Source organism: Bidens hawaiensis, unplaced genomic scaffold, assembly GCF_021521415.1.
Source record: "Bidens hawaiensis isolate Kalapana, Puna unplaced genomic scaffold, B.hawaiensis_p1.1 tig00045217_1, whole genome shotgun sequence".
In the NCBI taxonomy this organism is placed as follows: Eukaryota; Viridiplantae; Streptophyta; class Magnoliopsida; order Asterales; family Asteraceae; genus Bidens; species Bidens hawaiensis.
Genome location: NW_027498021.1, coordinates 107,767 through 130,258, shown reverse-complemented (window position 1 = coordinate 130,258; position 22,492 = coordinate 107,767). Strand labels below are relative to the sequence as shown.

At 37.4% G+C, this 22,492-nt stretch overlaps 1 protein-coding gene and 1 pseudogene across 2 annotated transcripts; both read right to left on the bottom strand.

Moving 5' to 3' along the window:
* Nucleotides 1-839: 839 nt before the first annotated feature.
* LOC143595450 (putative serine/threonine-protein kinase PBL9) lies at nt 840-9,106 on the bottom strand. Its single transcript, XM_077074460.1, has 7 exons — nt 8,839-9,106; nt 6,073-6,259; nt 1,453-2,281; nt 1,203-1,343; nt 1,076-1,126; nt 882-996; nt 840-850 (listed from the first exon to the last, which is right to left on the bottom strand). The coding sequence occupies exons 1-7, from the start codon at nt 9,104-9,106 to the stop codon at nt 840-842; spliced, it is 1,602 nt and encodes a 533-aa protein (XP_076930575.1).
* A 4,496-nt stretch (nt 9,107-13,602) lies between these two features.
* LOC143595454 (uncharacterized) lies at nt 13,603-21,189 on the bottom strand (annotated as a pseudogene). Its single transcript, XR_013146529.1, has 20 exons — nt 20,031-21,189; nt 18,941-19,056; nt 18,597-18,805; nt 18,304-18,423; nt 18,063-18,191; nt 17,859-17,984; nt 17,726-17,781; nt 17,413-17,630; nt 17,121-17,330; nt 16,704-17,028; nt 16,497-16,590; nt 16,299-16,407; nt 15,937-16,208; nt 15,728-15,855; nt 15,395-15,629; nt 15,128-15,316; nt 14,542-15,051; nt 14,206-14,448; nt 14,061-14,134; nt 13,603-13,967 (listed from the first exon to the last, which is right to left on the bottom strand). The product of XR_013146529.1 is annotated as an uncharacterized LOC143595454 (transcript).
* Nucleotides 21,190-22,492: the final 1,303 nt, after the last annotated feature.

The window sequence follows — 22,492 nt, the reverse complement described above, 5'->3', positions numbered from 1 at the left end:
CTATAATAGCACCATAGTGCATGTTAGCATATGGCTCCTCACCAGTCAGGATCTCCCATAACACAATTCCAAAAGAGAACACATCAACCTGTAACGAAAAGTAACATTATATGATTAAACTTTTTATTTGTAACTTTATAATTTAAATTATAAACACCTTTTCAGAAACTTTATTATCACTGCCATTAAGTAGCTCTGGAGCCATCCAGGGCAAAGCTCCCCCCCTAACTTCACCTGAAACCAAAGTATTTTGCTTGATCTTTGATAGCCCAAACCACCAACCTGCATATAAAATAATAATTGGAAAAAAAAAAACAGTATATATTATTAGTATGTCAAAATGCATAGTTGATGATATTTTAACCTTGCATATAGGGCGTGAACGATCCTTCATATTGACCAATAAACTCTCACAAGTAACATCAAAATGCACAATGTTCTTAGAATGTAAATATTCCATCGCAAAAGCTGCATCCATAGCAATTAAGAGTGTCTTTCGTTGATCCAAATGCCTGCAAATCACATATAAAGGATTAGTTATAAAAAATATATGCAATATGTATGTCTTAAAAAATAATACTAATAATATAACAAAAATACCTATCTTTGCGAAGTAAAGCACGTCTTAGTGAACCATCAGCCACAAACTCAGTGACAGATGCTACTGTCCCCACCAGGTCCGTCTAGTACCACACCATAAAATGCTATAACATTTGGATGGTGAAGCTTTGACAGGATGACAGCTTCCCGCCAGAACTCATTTGTCTGCAATCAAATCATAAACCCTAAGTTACCAAAATTACATAGATTAATGAAAGAATATATGAGTAACAAACTAACTAACCAATCTCTCTTGCTCGGATGATTGACCTGCAAAGAACTCTTTTTAATTCGCTTAATTGCCACATCAGTTCCCCTCCATTTTCCATAGTAAACCGTCCCTAATGTACCAGAACCAAGCTCCTTTAATTCTTCAAGATCATCATTTCTTATTATCTGCAACAACGGTATTTTACCAATGTTATTTCAAGATTCTTAATATGAACCAGTGAGAGGTTGACACATGTCATCATACCTGCAAAGAAATGAAATCAACACTATCTGGAGAAGGTAGTCCAATATTAACCTACAAAAGATGTATCATATAACCAGTCAGATTTCAAGAAAACATGTAGCCATGAAAGGCAATAACGTAATATTACCTCATTCTCTGAGTCGGGCATCTTCATATTTTCCACCATATCAACAGACTTCATGCTTTCGGTTTTGTAGGACAGAGGAGATACAGCAAGATCTGCATTCGCCCGCATTCTTTCAAACTTTTCCCCATTATCAAAAATTTCCTGCCACAATATTAATTTTTTACTTTGAATCGATTATGTGTCTGCATATTAATCAACTACAGACTTGTCATATGGCACATTTAATAAAATGGTAAGAAAAAGTACTTACTTGTTGTTCAAGTGCAATCTCAAGTTTTTGCACGATATCCCCCATTGTTGGTCGTTTTTTACGAGCTCTCTTTAAACATTGATAAGCGATGGTTGAAAACGTGTTCAAAGAATCAGGTTTCATATGTTCCTTTATACCATGAAAAATTATGTCATCTAGTCTTTTTTCTTCATAACATTTTTTCCACAAAGGCACTAAAATGCCAAGTAGACTACCATCACGATATTCACAACAAAATCTCCCACACATAATTTCAAACAACACAACTCCAAAAGAGTACACATCAGACTCTTTTGATAGGATACCCGTCTCCCAGTACAACGGGTCACAATATCCAGGCGTACCGACTGCATTTGAAATAAGATATGTTTGAGGTTGGTTAGCGGGGCCAATTTTTGACAGGCCAAAATCCGAAACCTTGGCATTCCATTCCTCATCCAAAAGGATGTTGGCACTTTTAATGTCTCGATGGAGTATTCTTTGGTGGGTGTCCGAGGGATCATGAAGATAGTTTAGTGCTCGAGCAACTCCGATACATATCTTGAGACGCTGAATCCAGGTAAGACTAGGGTCACTTAGATAGCAATCGAGGCTCCCACGAGATGCAAACTCGTACACGAGAATCCTCTCAATGCAAAAGTGTAGGAGAGAGACCAAATTTTCATGTTTGTATTTGGAAAGCATCACAATCTCCTTCAAAAACTCAACATGCCCTTGCCCGAACCTAGGATCTAAACGCTTACAAGCTACCGTTACAAGTCCGAGATTTCGCCTTTGTACACCGACCCAAACCCTCCACTCCCAATACGTTTGTTGGGTGCAAAGGTGTCTGTTGCCAACATAACATCTTCCAATTGAATTTTGAGGTGATCAAACTCTTCCATAACAAAGTATTTATTACATATTCTGATAAAACAGAATAATAGTAATAATAATTAATACCCTCTTAGTTTTTCAAAGTGTGAAATTAAGTTGAAAAGGATACAAGCCAGGCACCGGTAGTGGTCGGTCAGTTGAGTCGCATGCCGATAGTCAGTAGTCAAAGAATCCATCTTTCTTGGTGGTTTCGTATCTTCTTCCTTCTCAAGCACCAACACATTTGACTTTACTCTTTTATAAATGACCACAATTAACCCCTTAACTAATATTTGACTTTAACCAAAAGTTGCTATTTACATTTTTATTCCTACCTAATACAATTAACCCCTTAACCATGCAACTAATACTAGAATACTAGGTTATAAACCCGTGTCACTACGTGAATATCGCCTTTTAGTCACACATGTGGTCTGGGCGATTTGCCACAATTCGGCTTAAATGTGTGGCTAAAAGGTCTTTGACCACGTTTGAAAACCTTCCAAAATGTTTTGGCCACATATGTTTTTCTTCATATGATCATTCTATACCTACTCAGGTACTTTTCGCCACACTTTGAAAAAAAAAACTGTGACATAAGCTAGCCACATTATAAAAATGTGTGGCGAAATGTGACATACAGTCATAGTTTGTTTGATCTTTGATACATGTGACCAAAAACACATGCATTAGCCACAAACTGTGACATTTAACTAGCCACATGTTTTAATAATGTGGCCAAATGTGATGTCACACCCGACTTAGGGCCTAGGCGTGTGACCACAAGTTGGTACCTGTTTTGTAAATATATCAGAGTTTATGGGTTAATTTTAGCGGAAGACTTTAGGTTGAATATAATATTAATTTACATTGAAAATATACTCGGGAATTAAATACCCGAGTATTGGTTTACAAAAGTTATGTTTTCATATTACAAGGATTATATATCAAAAACGGAGCCATCTTGTACGCGTTTCTATCTTCATTAAGACTCCAATCCTTGTTAATGCTACTTATGCTTAACTACCTGCAATGGGTTGGAAAAATACGTCAGCTATATGCTGGTGAACACGTATGACTCAATAAAACATTTTGAATGACGATTACAATACAAATGTAGTTTTCTTGACAATCTCAGCGGAAGCATTTCTACTTCCGGTATATGTACCACTGCCCTACACACACAACGGTATTCCCCGAGCCAAACGGCCCTGAACTGAGAACTGGTCATGACCGTTTAAGCTCGCGGCTTCATTGCCTTTGATTGATTGATTGAGCTTTAACAGTTATGTTTGGATCCATACACATGCGTATTCGGTCTGAGTTGATATTATTCTCTATTTTGTATTATAACGTTTTAGAGATTTCGTTATCTCATGTAGACATTGATTGACTCGTTAAGACAAACACTCGTTCGTCTCATTGAGTATAAATAAGTTTTGACTGATTGAAAAGGTTAACGTATTCACATGTACTGTCGGTGTTGGAAAACCTTGACTGATTGATTGATTGATTGTGAATGATACTTAACCTATACAAAATAGGTTCGTATGAATGTTTTGAATGATGATTAAGCTATGATTGTAAGCTTAACCTTGAAATCGTTTATCTTTGATTGTGATTGAAAACACTTGGTTTTATGTGACGTTTGATATAGCATGCTTTGGCCTAATAGGTTCTAACACGTTGGTAAGTTTCTCCAGGTAAGTAAACGGGTCCCTCGGTTGATTGGGATTTATGCGAATTACTTTTCCTTAGGCAAGAAACTTACTACTAGTGATATCCCCCTTCCAGTTACTACATGCCCATCAAAATATATCTTTTGTTTGACATTACTTCTTCATGAAGTAACGTTTATGAAAACATGATTGTGAATGAATGTTTGTAAAATACGATCAAGGTTAAAGGCCATAGCCTCGATTGATAGTCTAAGCTATAATTCAAATAACTTAAACATAACTCCTACCTTAGATTGGATGCTTAGAGTGATAACAAGATAAGGCAGGACTTGATCTACTCGCTTATGTGATTGCTAGCCTAATTCCAACTTCGTTTGCACGAATTACGAGAAAACATCACGTCGGCTTGCTACGGCAACGGGGCACATATTTCGAGGCTATGTGTGTGAAAGTGAAGGTGTGTTTGGGATGAATGGGACTCATGCCCGTCACCCCCCTTTTATAGCCAATTTTCGTCCCCATCGCGGTACGCGATGGGTTCCTTGGGACCCGTCGCGTACCGCGGTGCTGCAAAATAACGCTGCCTTATCTGGTGATGACACGTGGCTTGTCACAACGCGCCACATGTTGACACGTTGTTGGACACGTGTCAGGTGACTCACCATGCCCATCGCGCTACGCGATGGGTTGATTGTTACCCCCGTCGCGTACCGCGACGGGAGCATATTTTCCGAATTTACAAATTTGGTCCCTGTACTTTCTAAGTTGGTATTTTTAAGCATTAATTGTAAGGGGTAAAAGACACGGTGTTACATCCTCCCCACCTTTTGAATAATCTCGTCCTCGAGATTTATTGGAATAGATAGGGATATTTCTTCTTCATTTCTGACTCGAGCTCCCACGTATACTCGGGTCCACGTCTTGAATCCCATTTGACTTTTACGAGCTTGAGTCGCTTGTGCTTGAGGAACTTGATCATACTATCTTCTATTTGAATTGGTTGTTCCACAAACTTAAGTTTCTTGTTGATCTTAACATCTTTTAATGGCATTGCAAGGGTTTCATCGGCTAAACATTTGCGAAGATTGGATACGTGAAACACGTCGTGAATACCCTTCATCTCCTTGGGTAACGCTAGGCGGTAAGCAACCGGTCATATTCGTTCGAGTATTTTGAATGGCCCGACAAATCGTGGACTCAGTTTTCCTTTCTTTCTAAATCGGACGACACCTTTCCAAGGCGACACTTTCAATAACACTGTATGCCTTCTTTGAATTCCAAAGGCTTGCGGCGAATGTCCGCATAGCTCTTTTGTCGATCTCTTGCCGTTTTCAATCGTTCCCAGATTTGTATAACTTGATCCGTAGTTCTTTGGACAATCTCAGGTCCTGACAACTGAGCATCACCTGTTTCTGACCAACATACAGGCGTCCTACACTTACGACCATACAATGCTTCAAATGGTGTTGCTTGGATACTCGTGTGATAACTTTTGTTGTATGAGAATTCCATTAGCGCGAGATGTGTGTCCCAACTTCCTCCTAAATCGATGACACAAGCACGGAGCATATCTTCTAATGTTTGAATCATGCGTTCACTTTGGCCGTCATTTTGGGGATGGTAAGCAGTACTTAGGTTTAATCGAGTCCCCATAGCCTTTTGAAAACTTGACCAAAAGTTTGAAGTAAAACGACTATCTCTATCGGATATGATGAATAGCGACACACCATGCAATGATTCAATGTTTTCGACATATAATTGTGCTAACTTATCCATACTAAACGTTTCTTGAATTGGAATGAAATGGGCAGACTTGGTGAGTCTATCTACAATAACCCAGATCGCATCATTTTGGCGTGAAGTTTTCGGTAGCTTCATGATGAAATACATAGTTATCATATCCCATTTCCAAATTGGTAACTCAGGTTGTTGTAACAATCCTAACGGCTTTTGGTGCTCGGCTTTCACTTTTGAACATGTTAGGCATTTAGTTACATACAAAGCAACATCCTTCTTCATACCGATCCACCAGTAATCATCCTTTAGATTGTGATACATCTTGTCACTTCCCGGATGCATCATATACTTTGACTTATGAGCTTCTTCTAGAATCTTATCCCTTAGACTTCCAACCATCGGTACCCAAATCCTTGTACCGAGTCTAAGTATTTTATCACTTCCTTTAGTCAACTGATCGATTATACCGTTCTCTTTCTCGGCTTTTATATTTCCTTCCTCTAGTGCCAACTTCTGAGCTTCTTTGATTTGACTAGCTAAATCAACTTTAAGTTCTAATCTAAGAGCTCAGACTCTCTTAGGTTTTTCATGTTCTTTTCTACTTAAGGCATCAGCCACTACATTGGCTTTTCCTTCCTTCGGATAACCAAAATTCACATTTAGAAAACTTGGCGTATAATTTCTCGTTACTTAGGGTTTCAAGTATGATCTTAAGATGAATTTGATGATCGTCTTTGGATTTTGAGTAAACAAGAATGTCATCAATGAAAACGATAACAAACTTGTCTAAGTATGGCTTGCAAATTTGATTCATCGTGTCCATAAAAGCTGCTGGAGCATTAGTGAGTCCAAAAGGCATCACGGTGAACTCATAATGTTTGTATCGGGTTCTAAACGCTGTTTTAGGTATATCTTCTTCTTGCACTTTCAATTGATGATAACCCGATCTTAGGTCAATCTTGGAAAAACAACTTGCTCCTTGAAGCTGATCAAATAAGTCGTCGATTCTGGGTAATGGATACTTGTTCTTGATCGTGACTTTATTTAGCTCGCGGTAGTCTATACACATTCTCATCGACCCGTCCTTCTTCTTAACAAACAGAATTGGAGCTCCCCATGGTGACGAACTCGGCCGTATAAATCCTTTTTCTAATAGCTCGTCCAATTGTTTCTTCAATTCCTTCATTTCTGTAGGTGCTAGACGATAAGCTGATTTAGCTATTGGTGAAGTTCCTGGTATAAGGTCGATCTTGAATTCTACTTCTCTATATGGCGGGGCTCCTGGTAAATCGTCAGGAAATACTTCCTTGATTTCAGACACGATCGGCACTTCCTCCATCTTCTTGGGTTCGGGTTCCTTAGTTACATAGGCCATGAATGCAATGCATCCCTTACCTATACAATGACTTGCTTTGATCTTGGAAATAATTCCTACTTTTCCTCCTTCTTTGTCTCCAGTTATACGAATGGTTTTGTTATTAGGGGTTCGAAATTTCAATAGCTCTATCGTTACATAAGATACGGGCCTGATTAAACGATAACCAGTCCATACTTAATACTACATCAAAACCTGCTAATGTCATAGGCAACAATCGTACAGGTATGACGTGATTGGCTAAAGATATTGTGGCATTCTCTAAAGCCTCGGTTATTCTACTTATATTCCCATCAGCAGTTTCTACTTCATAATGTTTATCTAGTTTAACTAAGGGCTCATTTAATAGACCACAAAACTTATAATCTATAAAGATTTGGTTTGCACCCGATTCAAATGAAATTCTAGCATAAACATTATTTATAAGAAATGTACCGGTGATCACATCCGGTATCTCAGCTGCCTTCTAGGTGTCCAGCATAAAAACACGGGCATTTCCCTTCTTGGCATCGATCTTCACACCACTGCCACTTGCACCAACCGTCACTACCATTGGCTTCTTCTTTGGGCACTCAGTACTATAATGCCCCTTCTCGCCACACTCAAAACATACCCCGGTCTTCTTCCTACGAGCCTTAGGAGGTGGTACGGTGACTTTAGCTAGGCACCCCCACACTTTCATGTATTTGTATGAAGGTTCTCTTCCCTTCCATAACTTATAAGGAGTCTCGTCCCTATTCTTGAGAGGTATCTTATTTAAAAGATAATTTGCCGTTAAAATGGCATCCCCCCACATGTCATGGCTCACCCCAGAACTAACCAACATGGCATTCATCATCTCTTTCAATGTACGGTTCTTTCGTTCCACCATGCCATTTGATTGTGGAGAATAAGGAGCGGTTAATTCATGTATTATGCCACTTTGTGCGCATAAATCCGCAAATGGTGAAACGTATTCACCTCCTCGATCGCTTTTCACACGTTTAATTTTCTTGTTAAGTTGTAACTCAACTTCATTTTTAAACAAGATAAATTTTTCTATTGCTTCATCTTTACTTTTAAGTAAATATACATAGCAATATTTTGAGCAATCATAAATAAACGTGATGAAATATTTGTTTCCCCCTCTTGTTGGGCACATTTTTAAATCACACACATCGGTGTGAATTAAATCAAGTGTTTCGGTTATTCTTTCAACCAATTTGAAGGATGATCTTGTAAGTTTGGATTCAACACATGTTTCGCATTTCGAGTTTGTATCAATGTGGAATGTTGGTATGCTTTTTAATTTAATTAAACGACGAAGTGAATTGAAATTTACATGTCCTAATCTACCATGCCAAACATTTGAATTTAAAGACTCAATAATATAAGCAGAAGTAGATGCCTTATTCATTTCATTTCCAATCACGGTTACATCAAGTTTAAACATACCATTGAGGGCATAGCCCTTACCAACATGCATTCCACGCTTAGTCAAGACAAACTTGTCCGACTCAAACACTAAACGAAAACCAAACTTATTAAGCAACCAACCCGAAACCAAATTCTTACGAATTTCGGGCACATACAAAGTGTTGCTCAAAGTAAGCTCTTTTCCCGAAGTCATCTTCAAGATCACATTCCCTGCACCCTTGATGTCGGCCGTTGCTTGATTCCCCATAAACAACTTAGCATCACTAGCAGCCTCCTTAAAGGTGCTAAAGAGGGTCTTGTCACCACACACATGACGGGTCGCACCCGTATCAATGAACCATCCTTGTGTTTTGTCCCCCACAATATTGATTTCTTCAATTATTTCCGAGAGCTCGGTGATCATTGCCACCAACGATTCACCATTTTCATCCACCATATGCGCACGCTCACGCTTAGGCTTCTTGCATTGGTTCGCACGATGGCCATTCTCATTACAATTGTAACAAACACCTTGGAAGTTTGAAGATTGAGGTTTCTTTTTCACAACCTCCTTCTTCGGTCCAAGGTTCACCTTTCCCTTTCCCTTATCCATTTTACCCTTACCCTTATGCCCCCCCCCCCTTAGAAGATTGTCCAAGTTCAACCATGTTGGCCTTAGCCATTGGCTCCGCACGAGCTGATTTTTGAGCCGTTTTATTGTCTTCCTCAATTCGAAGACGAACAATTAATTCATCAATAGTCATCTCCTTTCGTTTGTGCTTAAGATAATTCTTAAACTCAACCCAACTAATAGGCAACTTTTCAATTATGGCTGCAACTTGGAACGTTTCACTAAGTGTCATACCCTCGGCATGAATTTCATGAAGTATAACTTGTAGTTCTTGGACTTGAGTGATCACAGTCTTGGAGTCAACCATTTTAAAGTTCAAAAAACGGGTCACAACAAATTTCTTTGTTCCCGCATCTTCGGTTTTATACTTCTTGTCTAAGGACTCCCATAGTTCTTTGGCAGTCTTTATCCCACAATAGACGTTATACAATGGATCCGCCAAACCATTGAGCACGTAATTACGACATAGAAATTCAGAATGTTTCCAAGCGTCCAAAGCACTCACACTTTGGGCATCATCTTGGGCAGTGGGTATGGGGGCTGTTTTCTCCAAGAACTGTGCTAAGTTCAAGGTTGTCAAGTAGAAAAACATTTTCTGCTGCTACCTCGTAAAGTGGACACCAGTGAACTTTTCGGGTTTTTCAGCATGGTTAGCCATTGTGGTCGCTCCCACATTGGCTGGGGTCAAATGGACAGCAGGGGTAGCATTAGAAGTGTTTGGGGTTGGTCCTGTCATTCTTAAACACAGAATTCAGAAAAATCTTCAAAGTTGGACTTAGACAGATTCGTTCTTGGTTTAGCATTCTGAAAAAAAATTCAGAAAATTCTGAAATTTGCGAGATAAATTTATCCCGTGCGAGATAGCTTTATCTCGTGCGAGATAGCCAAAAACAGCCCAAAAAAGGAGCCTTTTCTGATTTCAGAATGCTAAACCAAGAACGAATCTGTCTAAGTCCAACTTTGAAGATCCAATTCTTGATTCTGAGACCAAAACAGAAAAGAAAAAACTGTTTTTTAAAACATATACTATTTTGAAACAAAACTGGTTTGGATCAAAATAGAATAGTTTCTGAAAATTTAAACAAAGTTTTCACGATAAGCTATCTCGTGCTAGATAGCCAAAAACAGCCCAAAAAAGGAGCCTTTTCTGATTTCAGAATGCTAAACCAAGAACGAATCTGTCTAAGTCCAACTTTGAAGATCCAATTCTTGATTCTGAGACCAAAACAGAAAAGAAAAAACTGTTTTTTAAAACATATACTATTTTGAAACAAAACTGGTTTGGATCAAAATAGAATAGTTTCTGAAAATTTAAACAAAGTTTTCACGATAAGCTATCTCGTGCTAGATAGCCAAAAACAGCCCAAAAAAGGAGCCTTTTCTGATTTCAGAATGCTAAACCAAGAACGAATCTGTCTAAGTCCAACTTTGAAGATCCAATTCTTGATTCTGAGACCAAAACAGAAAAGAAAAAACTGTTTTTTAAAACATATACTATTTTGAAACAAAACTGGTTTGGATCAAAACAGAATAGTTTCTGAAAATTTAAACAAAGTTTTCACGAAACGATTTTAAAATATTGTTTTAAGATTGTAGGAACCGAATTCGTGAATTGAGTAAATAAACAGAAAATTAACAAACAGTTTTATTACTCATACAATACAATACAAGAATCTGAAATACAATACATAATCAAAAAAATAAACCAAATACAATACAAAAAAAATATAAACGGTTTGGCTGAGGATCGTGTTGAACACGGGGCCCTTAAAACAATATTTTGAGTCTCCCAAGAGAACTCGTTGTTTCCCAGGGTACAACAGCCGGAGCAGTAGTACTGCCGGAGTTAACCGTAAACCTAAAAAAAGTTCGAATAAAAGAAACCATAAATGTAGAAGAAGAAGTTGGAAAAACCTTGCAACAATGCTTGTGTTGTGTGTAAGGTTTGGTGTATGTTGCAACTTAGTTTATCTCTCTATTTATAGAGGAAAAACAAGGCACAAGTTCTCCATCCCACCAATGTGGGATACACCACTATAGTATTTTCTTTCAAATACACACAATCACACATCGATATCTCATTCATCAATGTCTATTAGTGTGCACAAATTCTCCATCGATGTAACAATTTTTTTTTTCTTTTATCATCTACATTTCTGCATGGATTTGTAATCAATAAATCAAACCTGTATGTTCCTTTGAATCCTGACATGTAACTAAAATTTAAACCTTCCGTCACAATAATCTCCCACATAAAACTTCAAATAAAACCACTCCAAAAGAGTATATGCAATACCCTTTTATCAAATGCCCGGATACTCTGGTTTACCTACAACGTTGGATAACGGATATGAATGTTGTTGGTAAACCTGTATGTTTCTTTTATGTCCCTTCTCACAGTATACTGTATCAAAAGAATGATGTTCATTAGTAACTGTCAAAGCATACTAATTACAATGAACAAGTAAGCACAACTTTTGGATGTGAGCCATTGTGACAGTATTCAAAGCAAACCTCATGATCTCTTTGCTGTAAACCATCAAAAAGTTGGGATTCTTTAGTAATTCATGTGTCGTGAAGTATGAAGAGAGGTTTTTGAGTGAGATTTCCTAAGTAATAATGCTGGATGGTATCCAGTTCTCGTCTTTGTTTTGTGTGTTTAATTTCGTTTCTTGTTAACAATTCGTTCTTAATGGATGCCGGCTAAGGCTTAGCCCGTGTTGTTTAGATAAAATTTAGTGTCTATTTTTGGAAAATTTTTTGGTAAATTGTGACAGACTTGGTAACTTTATGAGTCAAATTTAAGAATATTTGAAAGCAGTGCACAGTCGAATTACTTATTACATTATCCTTATATTTTAATCAACGAAATTGATGATTCGCGACCCTTCTGGTGACAGTATTAAATTATTCGTACCATACGAACATGTCACGATAATATAAAGCTGGAAATCGGTAACACAAAGAGTGGGCTTGCACATGGTTTACCACCATCATGTTGTGCCCAGTATTCAATTCCTTTTTTTCTTGAACTGCCTTTTTTTTAATTTGGAACCGCCCCAAGTAAATCTGTCAGAGACGGGATGTCAACTGTTTATATTGATTTTGACATTTAAGATCTAACTCATCAAAAAACTATCAGAAATAAAACCCACCACCACTGTGTGAAAACACCCTTAAGCCAGGTTTTAAACTTGAAACCATAAGATCTCAAGCCAACCATCACCCCATGTGATTAAACCAGAAGATCAATTGCTAAGTGTAAGCATGTTAATTTATTAGTTACACCGAAGAGACAACATTTATGAATACCCACTAACTTGATCTTAATAAATAAACTTTAATTTGCTAAGATCCACCACCAAAGGGTACTGCCTCATTTATTCAAGTACATTCAGAGCAAGCTGCCTAAGAGTTAAGTTCAAGCTGTTCTGTTATCGATCCACAAATTAACATCTGAATTCCATATAATTAAATTCTAACACCTCAAGACTAAGATAGCCGGCCAATATTGGTTTTATACATCAGCTAATGGAGCTTGTGGGTTCATAAGGGTATACACAAGAGAACCATATATACGTTGTCTATTTTCTATACGTTGCAGCGAAGATGTGGAGAGAATCCTTGTGAGCGAAGTATAAACCTCGTAGTAGTCGGAGCCTTGATGGCTAGCATGGAAGAAGCATATCATGTATGCTTGTTTGGAGTTATGCGTGAGCTATACTACCTTCATAATCTCCTCACCACACAACAAAGAGTTCTCCACCACCACATCAAAAGCTCAAACTTCTAATCTAATGGGGAAGGCCCTGAATAACCTTCTTGTTGGTTTATCAGAAACATGCTCGATCTGCTAACCATCAACATCGGTATCCCTTATATGTTGTCGTTGGTAACTTGAGAATCATGGTCTCTTACATTAAGAGATAGGCTTTTGGTAAAAGGGTATTACATATACTCTTTCGGAGTGGTCTTATTTGAAGTATTGTGTGGGAGATTACTCTAATCGAGATTTACATTTAGCAGTTGTGTGAAATAAAAAATTGAGAATTATACATGTGGATTGTGGAGATCCAAACAAAGACATAGGTTTTTTGATTTTCTGATTGCAAATTGTATGACTAGAGATTATAGAGGTAGAAAAATTTTGAGGCAGTTTAACTTTGTTTGCTATATAATAATCTTAGGTGTTATATTTAATTTCATTGCTTGCAAGTTGCATAAAAATGTATTATTCAGTGAGAGGTACAGGGGAAAAAAGCATTTATAATGTAATTCCAATTGATATTACATAAAAAAGTTGATTTGAAGTAACTGCAGAAAACTTTAGCATACCTGATGAGTTCAACGCTTGCAAAATAAGGCCAGTAAACTAACCCATAACTCGGGCCCGACGAATAACTGGCACATTACGCGCATAACCCGGCCAGTGCCCTTAAGCGAATGATAAAAGGAACAAGAACAGAATGATACATCATCATCATATTTTCTTTCTTTTTACTTTCCCATTTGTAAAAGTATGTGGGAGTTGCCCCCAGTTTGTATATACACAAGCATCAACTACAATTAACAGCATTGATTCAAGTTTCACACTTTTTACCTTCTAAATCATATCTTTCTCTCTATATATCTGTGTCAGCTATATTCAAATTCCCGAAATACCCACGCTGTCAAAACGAACAAAAATATATTTTCTCATGCTCGCCAAAATGCCTCAATGTCATTACTGTACAACGATCGATCTTGAATCTCCAGGTTAGCAACATGCCAATTCACAAGGCATGATTGTATGCATTTACACAAAACAAGTGCAGCCGGTAAAATCCACCACTCACTTTCCTCCCTGTACATCAATACCACCGCCCAAAATGTTAAGTAAACAACAATATAAACGTGTTTTAAAACATAATGCATGAGACCACCAAAGTTGACTCACATGTTCCATGGCTGTGGAAACTTGGTACTGTGTTGACTGAAGTAGTGAGCATAACCACAGATAAAAGCAACCACCTGAAAGAAAATAAGTCATGTATGGCTAACAAAATACAAGTTTGTGAGTATTTTAGTTTTAGGTGGCATACCACATTAACAAAGGATGTTACGTTCCAGAGAGCATACATACGAGCTAGGCCCGCAGAACGCCTCGGTCCTTGACTAAACAGAGCATAAATCCCAGCTGGAAACGGAAGCAATATCCCAAGTGGCAATATGAAGACAACAAGAAATACGTCCCCAAATGAAATTGAATATAACTGGAGCAGTGTAAGTAAAACTAAACTAAAATCTCCTAAAAGTAGCATTGAGATCACCAATCCAACAAGATCCTGCACCAGCAACCAACATCACATGTTCACACATATTGTTATTACACAGTTACACACACCAAATACATATAAGAAAAGGGAACTAGAAAAAACCTGATGGCCGACAGGTTTTGTGTTGTGAAGTATAAAAGAGAGGGGAAATAAAACATCTCTCTTTTCATTGAAGGCTTGCAAACTGTTAAGATCTAAAATCCTACCATAACTCCCCTTTTGTATTGTATTCCTTCGTGTTGAATCATTACTGACAGAAAGAGAACTTGTTATTTAGTTCATAACTTTGAAAACGACATGAATGTCATGAAATACACTTACTTACCTCGCTTGTTGGATCTCTTTATTTGTTGTATCAATATTCTCAAAGGAAATAAGATCAGGTTCATCAACAGAAGATACAAGTAGTCCATATTGATAATATTCACCATTCGTAGGTTCAAAGAAGGCAAGATCGACACGTACACCATAATTCTTTAAAGTAGGATTGGCATATGTTTCTAACCACATCACAACATTCTGGAACATTCCTCTGAGTCGACCCCGTCTAACCAACCGCAACTGTGCATTCAAGCCGGCAACAAACCGATACCAAGTGGTCGGAGGCATAGCCTGAAAAAGGCATTGTGAAAAGTTGTCTTGAATTTGTAATTTTGAAAGAAAAATTGTTGAGGGTGAAATAACAAACCTGATTCATGAGGGTAGTAATGGTATTATCACTTTGAAGTGAGAAAGGTGACATGTAACTTCCATCACCACCAAACAAGAAAGACAATGGGAATCTACGATGAAGCTGAGGAGGAAGATCACTTCTTTGTTCATCACCGCCAAGAAAAAAGTCCACATAGGCCAGCATTAAATCAGATGTTGCAGCTACCTACACATTCAAGAGACATCCAAGATTTTAGATTATCTTTCCTTACAGAAATGATAGTGTTTGGTAAAAAAAACTAACCTTAAGTCCTTTATAGAGAGCACGTGACCGACAAGAACGTAAACAGGCATGGTCATATTCAGATCTAACAAATTCACGTACTCTTTGTAAGATTAGTTTTCTTCTCCATTGTTGCCATGACCATGCAAGAGGATAAGCGAGAAACACAAGAATGCTGTAGATCGATCCCTCCCACCATTGATATGTAGCTAACGCATTAATGTCATCAACAAATCTATTAAACGCCCCTTCATATCTGCATGTTCAATTTAGTGATCTTAATATAATCACCACCACGAAATCTAATGGAACAGTTGAACAGATAGAAGTAAGAAATATCGAAAACGAACTTACACAATATCTTTCACTTGCTCAGGAGGCACATGAGGAAGATGCCAAGGATCACTAAAAGTATTTAGACCCATAAAGTACATTCTATAAACATGACCATGTGATTCCTCGACTCGGTTGGTTTCCAGAACCTGGAAGCCAGAATGTATAATAATTATGATAGGAACATTTTCACTAGTTATGAAAACTTAATTATATTTATAATAAAAAACCTCATTTAATGATTCTAAGAAAGGGAAAGAATGATCCAAATGAGATCCTTGTTGAGTAGGAGCGGGGCCGGATGACTCATCAAACCCTACAAATTTCATTCTTGCAACACTAAGCACAAGAGCAAATAAGATGAGAAGGCCCAATAGAAGTAGACCGAAAAACCAAGGCCCGCCAAATGTGTAAATCAACTCTTCAAGAGCTGTATAACAGTTTGGCATGTGATATCTGTCTAAAACACATTTGTAAGGACAGGGTGTCTCGGTTGTACCCCCTGTGACAAATAAGCATTCATGAGTTTAATCATGTTTTATAATTAAACTGGCATAGAAGATTATATATTTAATCAGAAGTAACTCAATACCTCGAACAGGGACATAAAGTGCACGATGGGGAAGCTCATTAGATGGACACTGAATACACAGAGACCTGTCAGATCCTGTAACATTTTTGTAGGTACCAAGAGGGCATTCCTGTAAAAATGCATGAAAACAAAAGAGAAAAATATTTAAAATACTGTTAACATAATGAAAATATATCCAAATGTAAACCACAAATACACCTCACAAAATATCCCATAAAGCCCTTTAGGGCAAGACTTTCCAGTGACAGTTCCATTTTCACCAGCACCATCATAATTTCCACCAAGCCCTCCCCTATAATGATAGCATACATTGATGTCATTTAGAGGAAAAATGATAAGTGATTTGAATCATAATCTGTCATATTGAAGTTTTCGAAAACAAACAGAAAGTAATGAGACACAAACCCAATCGATATGTTCCCTTTGACACTAGCAACTGGTTGATACACATCGCCAGTTGTAATATGTGACCAATGAAAATGAATTCTTCCACCGCCTCCACCGCCACTCCCATTTGGATTACCATAACCACCGCCACTTGAAAGAACTCCAGATTCACCAATAGACAGAGAATTCACAAACAAAAGAATCGTGCCACCAGATCCACCACCAGAATGGCCACCAAAATTGTATAATTTGCTGGCGGTCTTGTCTACATAACTTCCTCCATCAGCAATAATTGATCCATCAACACTCACACTCGATATTGGATGCTCCAACGAACCAATTACTGCACGTTACATTGCAAATTATAAACCCAAAAAAAAAAGATGAATTGTGAATAAAAAGGTTTAAACGAAAAACTTGCACAGTTTCACACACCTAAAACACCACCACCAGCAGTTGAGTCAGAACTGCTATCATTTCCACCTCCACTACCTAGCTGACATGGCAAATCAGCATCACCATAAGGAAGACCGCCTTCAATGCAAGTCGCACCATAACAACCATGCCCACCTGTACCACCATATCCTCCCCCACTCCCAATCCCATTGCTTAATAACTGTCCCCTACCAACACCGCCCGTACAGCCTGTCAAGAAAACAATTAACACACCAGTTAACTAAAAAGAGGCTTCCATTAATAAATACTATATTTCATTTTATAAGCATACCCATCTCAGATGTGCTGACTGTACCCGTAGAGGGAACAGTAACAGTCCTTGACCTATGGAAATGCACAACGGATCCTTTTACAAGGCCTTCAATCAGAATATCTTCAACACGACATATTTGAAGTGTGAAGGACAATGAAGCATTCACATTGCAATCATCAGGTGGATGAAGTAACTCATCTGGACATTGTGAAAGATCACAGTTCAACTTCGGTGTCCTGGAATATCCAACATAAAAATATTTCATTGATTCCAATAAAAACATTTTTTAGGTTTCATCATATTAAGTAAACTAAAAGAGAAATCAACTTACATAGCGTTAGTTGTAGCATTTTCTAAGGGACCGCGCAGGATAGAACCCGGACCAACCTTCAAACAACAAATGTGGTTTTTTCAGTTTTAATTCAAATGTCACATTATCAGGTCACAAAAAAGTAGATGTTTACATTGAGACTGTAGAACAGTGATAGAGCCAATCGTTGTGCTTCAATACAGTCGCCTGGCCCTGACAAATTTAAAAACCCTTGGCCACGAACCTCAAGATTTGCATTAGAATGTATTGAAGAAGATTCCTGAAAACAAATGTGTGGTCAGTACAGGGGTTCATTAAAGAATACAGAAAATAGCAAATAACATAGTCTCCTGAGTACCTTGAGAACAATAAGATTGCTAGCCTCAATAACTGAGGTCCCCATAGTCCTATCACCTTCACCGTCAACAATTAATTGTGAATTCCACATCAAAAACATTTTTACAGACATACGCAGCGCACCGTAAACCTAAAAATACCAATAACCACATTATCATATACCCTAAAGAATGCAGAACTTGTATTAAAATGTTACATATTACACTAGACAAAATTTAAAGTTGAATAAAGTAGTTGCTTGCCTTTAAGACAGAATTACTCATCAACAGCTCTTCTGCAAGTACTTCAAATTCTGATAAAGAATAATGATTCAACCCAAAGCTCAAGATAGCTCCATCCAGGAGACTAATTTGGCCTTGTACCTAAACAAAAAAAAATTACAAAACAACAAAAAATCATATCAAATGGTAATTCATTCATTATATAAAACAAACACGAGATACGATACTGTAAATAATCAAATTAAAAACAGCATAGCCAGAGAAGGTACATATATGATACAAAAATTATCCATTTCAACATATATTTTACTGACCTGAACACGGCTCCAAAGTAAGGGAACTGCAGCCTTAGCTGAATTCCGAATGCAAATGCTGGTCAAAAGAGGCTGATTTGGGAACTCCATAAAGAGTGTGTCAGTATCAGTTGTCATGTTTAAATTGTCAACTATAAGACTTCGGGGCACAGCATCATAAAAGGTTCCTGCCGCACCCGTATTTGATGGACAGCCAACACTATTTCCACCTGCCAAGGAGTACAGAAAGATAAAGACTCACTGTGGCTAAAAGACTGCATGAATGAACACTACAAGCATATGCAGATAAAAAGGGACATAATTCTGAAATTAAAGTCAACAGAACAAGAACGTATAACTCCTACCATGAACAAAGATTTTAGGGTCTTCATGTCTGCTAAACACATCTGTAGCAATTCTCCCTCCACCACCACCACCAAAACCATTACCTCCAGAAGCACTTATTTCGCCACTTCCAGTCCTGCACTTAAAAACAAAAGGCTCAGACTAAGTCAAACTGTACATACACATTATGAGAATTCACCTACTTTAAAAGGCATGACCAATGCCATTGAACTTGAACTAATTGATATCTTCAACTTCACATGCGTACTAAATCAGTGTTATGCACTGGGACCCAAAGGTGACATGGGAAAAAGAAATCGATAAACTAGCATACCAGATATAGGGGCACTTGAAAAGTGTAAAACATGAGGAACATCATCATATACATGTCTAATTCCTCATACACCATAAAGAGATTTATTAAAGCAAGGATCCTTTATAGAAAAAAATATAACTGTCAAGCAATCTATCATAAGTGAAAATTAAGAATCCATGTAAATGATCAACTGATATGAGTAGAAACATTGACAACCAATCTATTTTGAATAAGATTATTAGTCAAACACCATATTCTGCTTCTTAAGTAATCTAGTTACCTACCTTAGTTTACCAATGTTTTATATCATTTCACAAAATTATGCACCAAAGTTCTTTTAAAACTTAGAGCATCATATCTAGCATTACTATCATCAAGATTACTTCTCTTTTGGTTATTGATGCGTCATGGGAGAATTTACCAGCAGAAGCCATAATATAGGGTAAGGATTTCAACGCATATTTTCTAAGTTGTGAACAATAATATTGCCACTGGAAGAATTCATGTAACATGTTCACCAAAGAAGAGAGTTATATCGAAAAGTAGCATTCATATTTCATAGTTGAATTGAACATAAACATAGAAAGAAACTTCAAAATATCATGTAATTATCCAGCAAGATTATGGAACACAAATGATATAAATAGAATAAAATCTAGCAGGTCACATGACTACTACAATGGCATTTACTGTTACATTATAAACAGCAATAGAGATCACTTGCCACCTATGCAATGATCCAATCAAGATACACATTATCTAATAAACAGTTCTAAAAAGGAAAAAGATATTACATCTTAGAAGCCTTGATGTAGATGCTGCCACCCGAACCACCACCGCCTCTCAGACTCCCATCTCCACCTTCCGCCAACAAAAAACCATTCATCTCCACACTACCATTAACAACCACCATTATCTTCCCACCGCCACCGCCTCCATAATCCACCTCCTTACTCGTAGTCCCACCTCTACTCCCATAGCTCAACGGCTTCTCAAAACTCGACCAAAAATACGAATCACCACCCCAAACATCATCCGCATCCTGTGTATCGTCCGCCAAACACCCAGCACCTCGTCCGCCATACCCTCCCCCCGATCCATCAACCCCCTGCGGAGTCCCACTAGTCTGCTCCGGCGGATCACCAGCCAAACCAGTAGTATTCACAACCGACCTGTTTCCGAAAACCGCATTCATCGCCACTAACTCAAATGAACCAACAACTATCTGCGCATTCTCACCTAAACTAAAATTACCACTAACATTTACGCCAATCTCGCAACCGCAAACAACCGAACAGTTGACAGTCACATTAGGAAGAATAATAAAACTCCCCTTCCCAGCCAGATACACATTCCGAGTCAAATTCAAACTAGAAACAACCTTACAAGTAGTATCCAACGAGCCTACTCCACCTAGGTCATCCTCACATGACGCCGACGGCGGACGCGGCGGCGGAGGTGGCGGAGCCGGCGGCGAGTAGTCCTGCCGGAACAAACTGCCGTCAACATCAACATCATTCCAATCCAATACCGCAACGATCGGAACAAAGAGAATCAATAACACGGTAATCGAAAACAGATTCCGCGCCATTATTATTATTGCTATTGTTATCAATAACGAGGAGTCATTGTTGTTGTTGTTATTACATGAAATTGTTAGGGTTTTGATGGTGGAAATTGGGAATAATGGAAACCCTAAGTGACGGTTATTGATGATTGTGAAGGAAGTTGATGTGTGTGTGTGTGTGTTTATGGTGTGTTAGTGTGTGAGAGAGAATGAAAAATAAGAAAGAAGAAAGTGGAAATGATGATGAAGAGAGATTAAGAGAGATTTGAAATCTAATACTGGAGGTTAGCACGTGATTTAGCAGGTAGATGCGCACGTGCGAATCTACTTATACCAACAATATTATTATTATTATTATTATTATTATTATTATTATTATTCATGATATAATGTTTGTTAACGAATCTAGTTAAACTCGATATAAGAAACTTTCGTTCGGGTGTAGGGTTAACTTATAAAAGCATGCAAAGTTCATTGTTTATAGAATGAAAGAAAGATGGTATGTTGTTTTTCTTGCAATCGAACATATCAGCATCGTCGGTATATTTATAATTACTTTTCAAGTTAACGTATTCTTTGATCGCTTAACTTAATTATAAGGAGTCTCAAGGTTTTTTTTGTTTTTGATTAATTTGTGGTTTTATATGTTACACATAGGCTATAGGGCGTTCTATTTTTTGTATTTTACTTTATCGTACTGCAATATTAAATTGTACCTTAGTTTATCTATTTTGTATGTGTTATACATTTTCCTTTTTAAAGTTTATAGACAAATAAAGAAAATGGTATAATTTGTCATACATTCTCCTTTTTGAAAATTTATGGACAAAATGAAGAAAATGGTATAAATTGTCATAGAATATACATTTCCCTTTACAAACTTTATAGACAAATATAGAAAATGGTATACTTTTTCAACAATTATACTTTATATAATTTAATCTCTGTCACATAACGTGAAGGAACTACAATTAGAAATGGAAAATATTCCATCAAGGAATGTGTTTGATTGGTTAATAATATTAAAACCATGTCCATCAAATTTATAGAGATCTCACTTTCCTTTATAATAATGGAGAAACTTCAAAAACAAAAGAAAAAAAAACTCTCCTATGTTTGACCAGCTATGAAGAGTTGAAGACTACACCGATTCAGTTTATATAAGTTAGTTACAATTAGTTTAGTTATCAGTTGTATGAGTTAGTTACAGATCAGTTTTCAGTTATAACTTCTTTCTGTTACACTGATTCATTCTAGTGATCAAGAAATTAGAGATAAGGAGCAGCTGGGAAATCTTTTTGGTTTCAAAGGGCAATTTTGTAAAGTTTTTTTTTAATATTTTAATTTCATATATATAAATGATGGACCAAACACCATATAATTCATAGGAAAATAATTTAAGGGATATTGGTTTTTAATACTCCTAACTTTCCCTCATTGGTAGATAACACTCTCAATTTTTGATTTGTCACCCACCACTCCCAACTTTCACCATATTTTCCTGTACCACTCCCCGTCTAAATGAACACTAACCTCGTTAATGTTTTGGACTAAAAATGTCATTCAAATTAGTTAAGGGGGTAAAACAGAAAATTTATTTTAACACACAACCTCCATTTCCGGTGACCTCGTTTTTCCGGCGACCTCTTTTTTTTCCGGCGAATTTGAGTTTTCCGACTATCTCGTCTT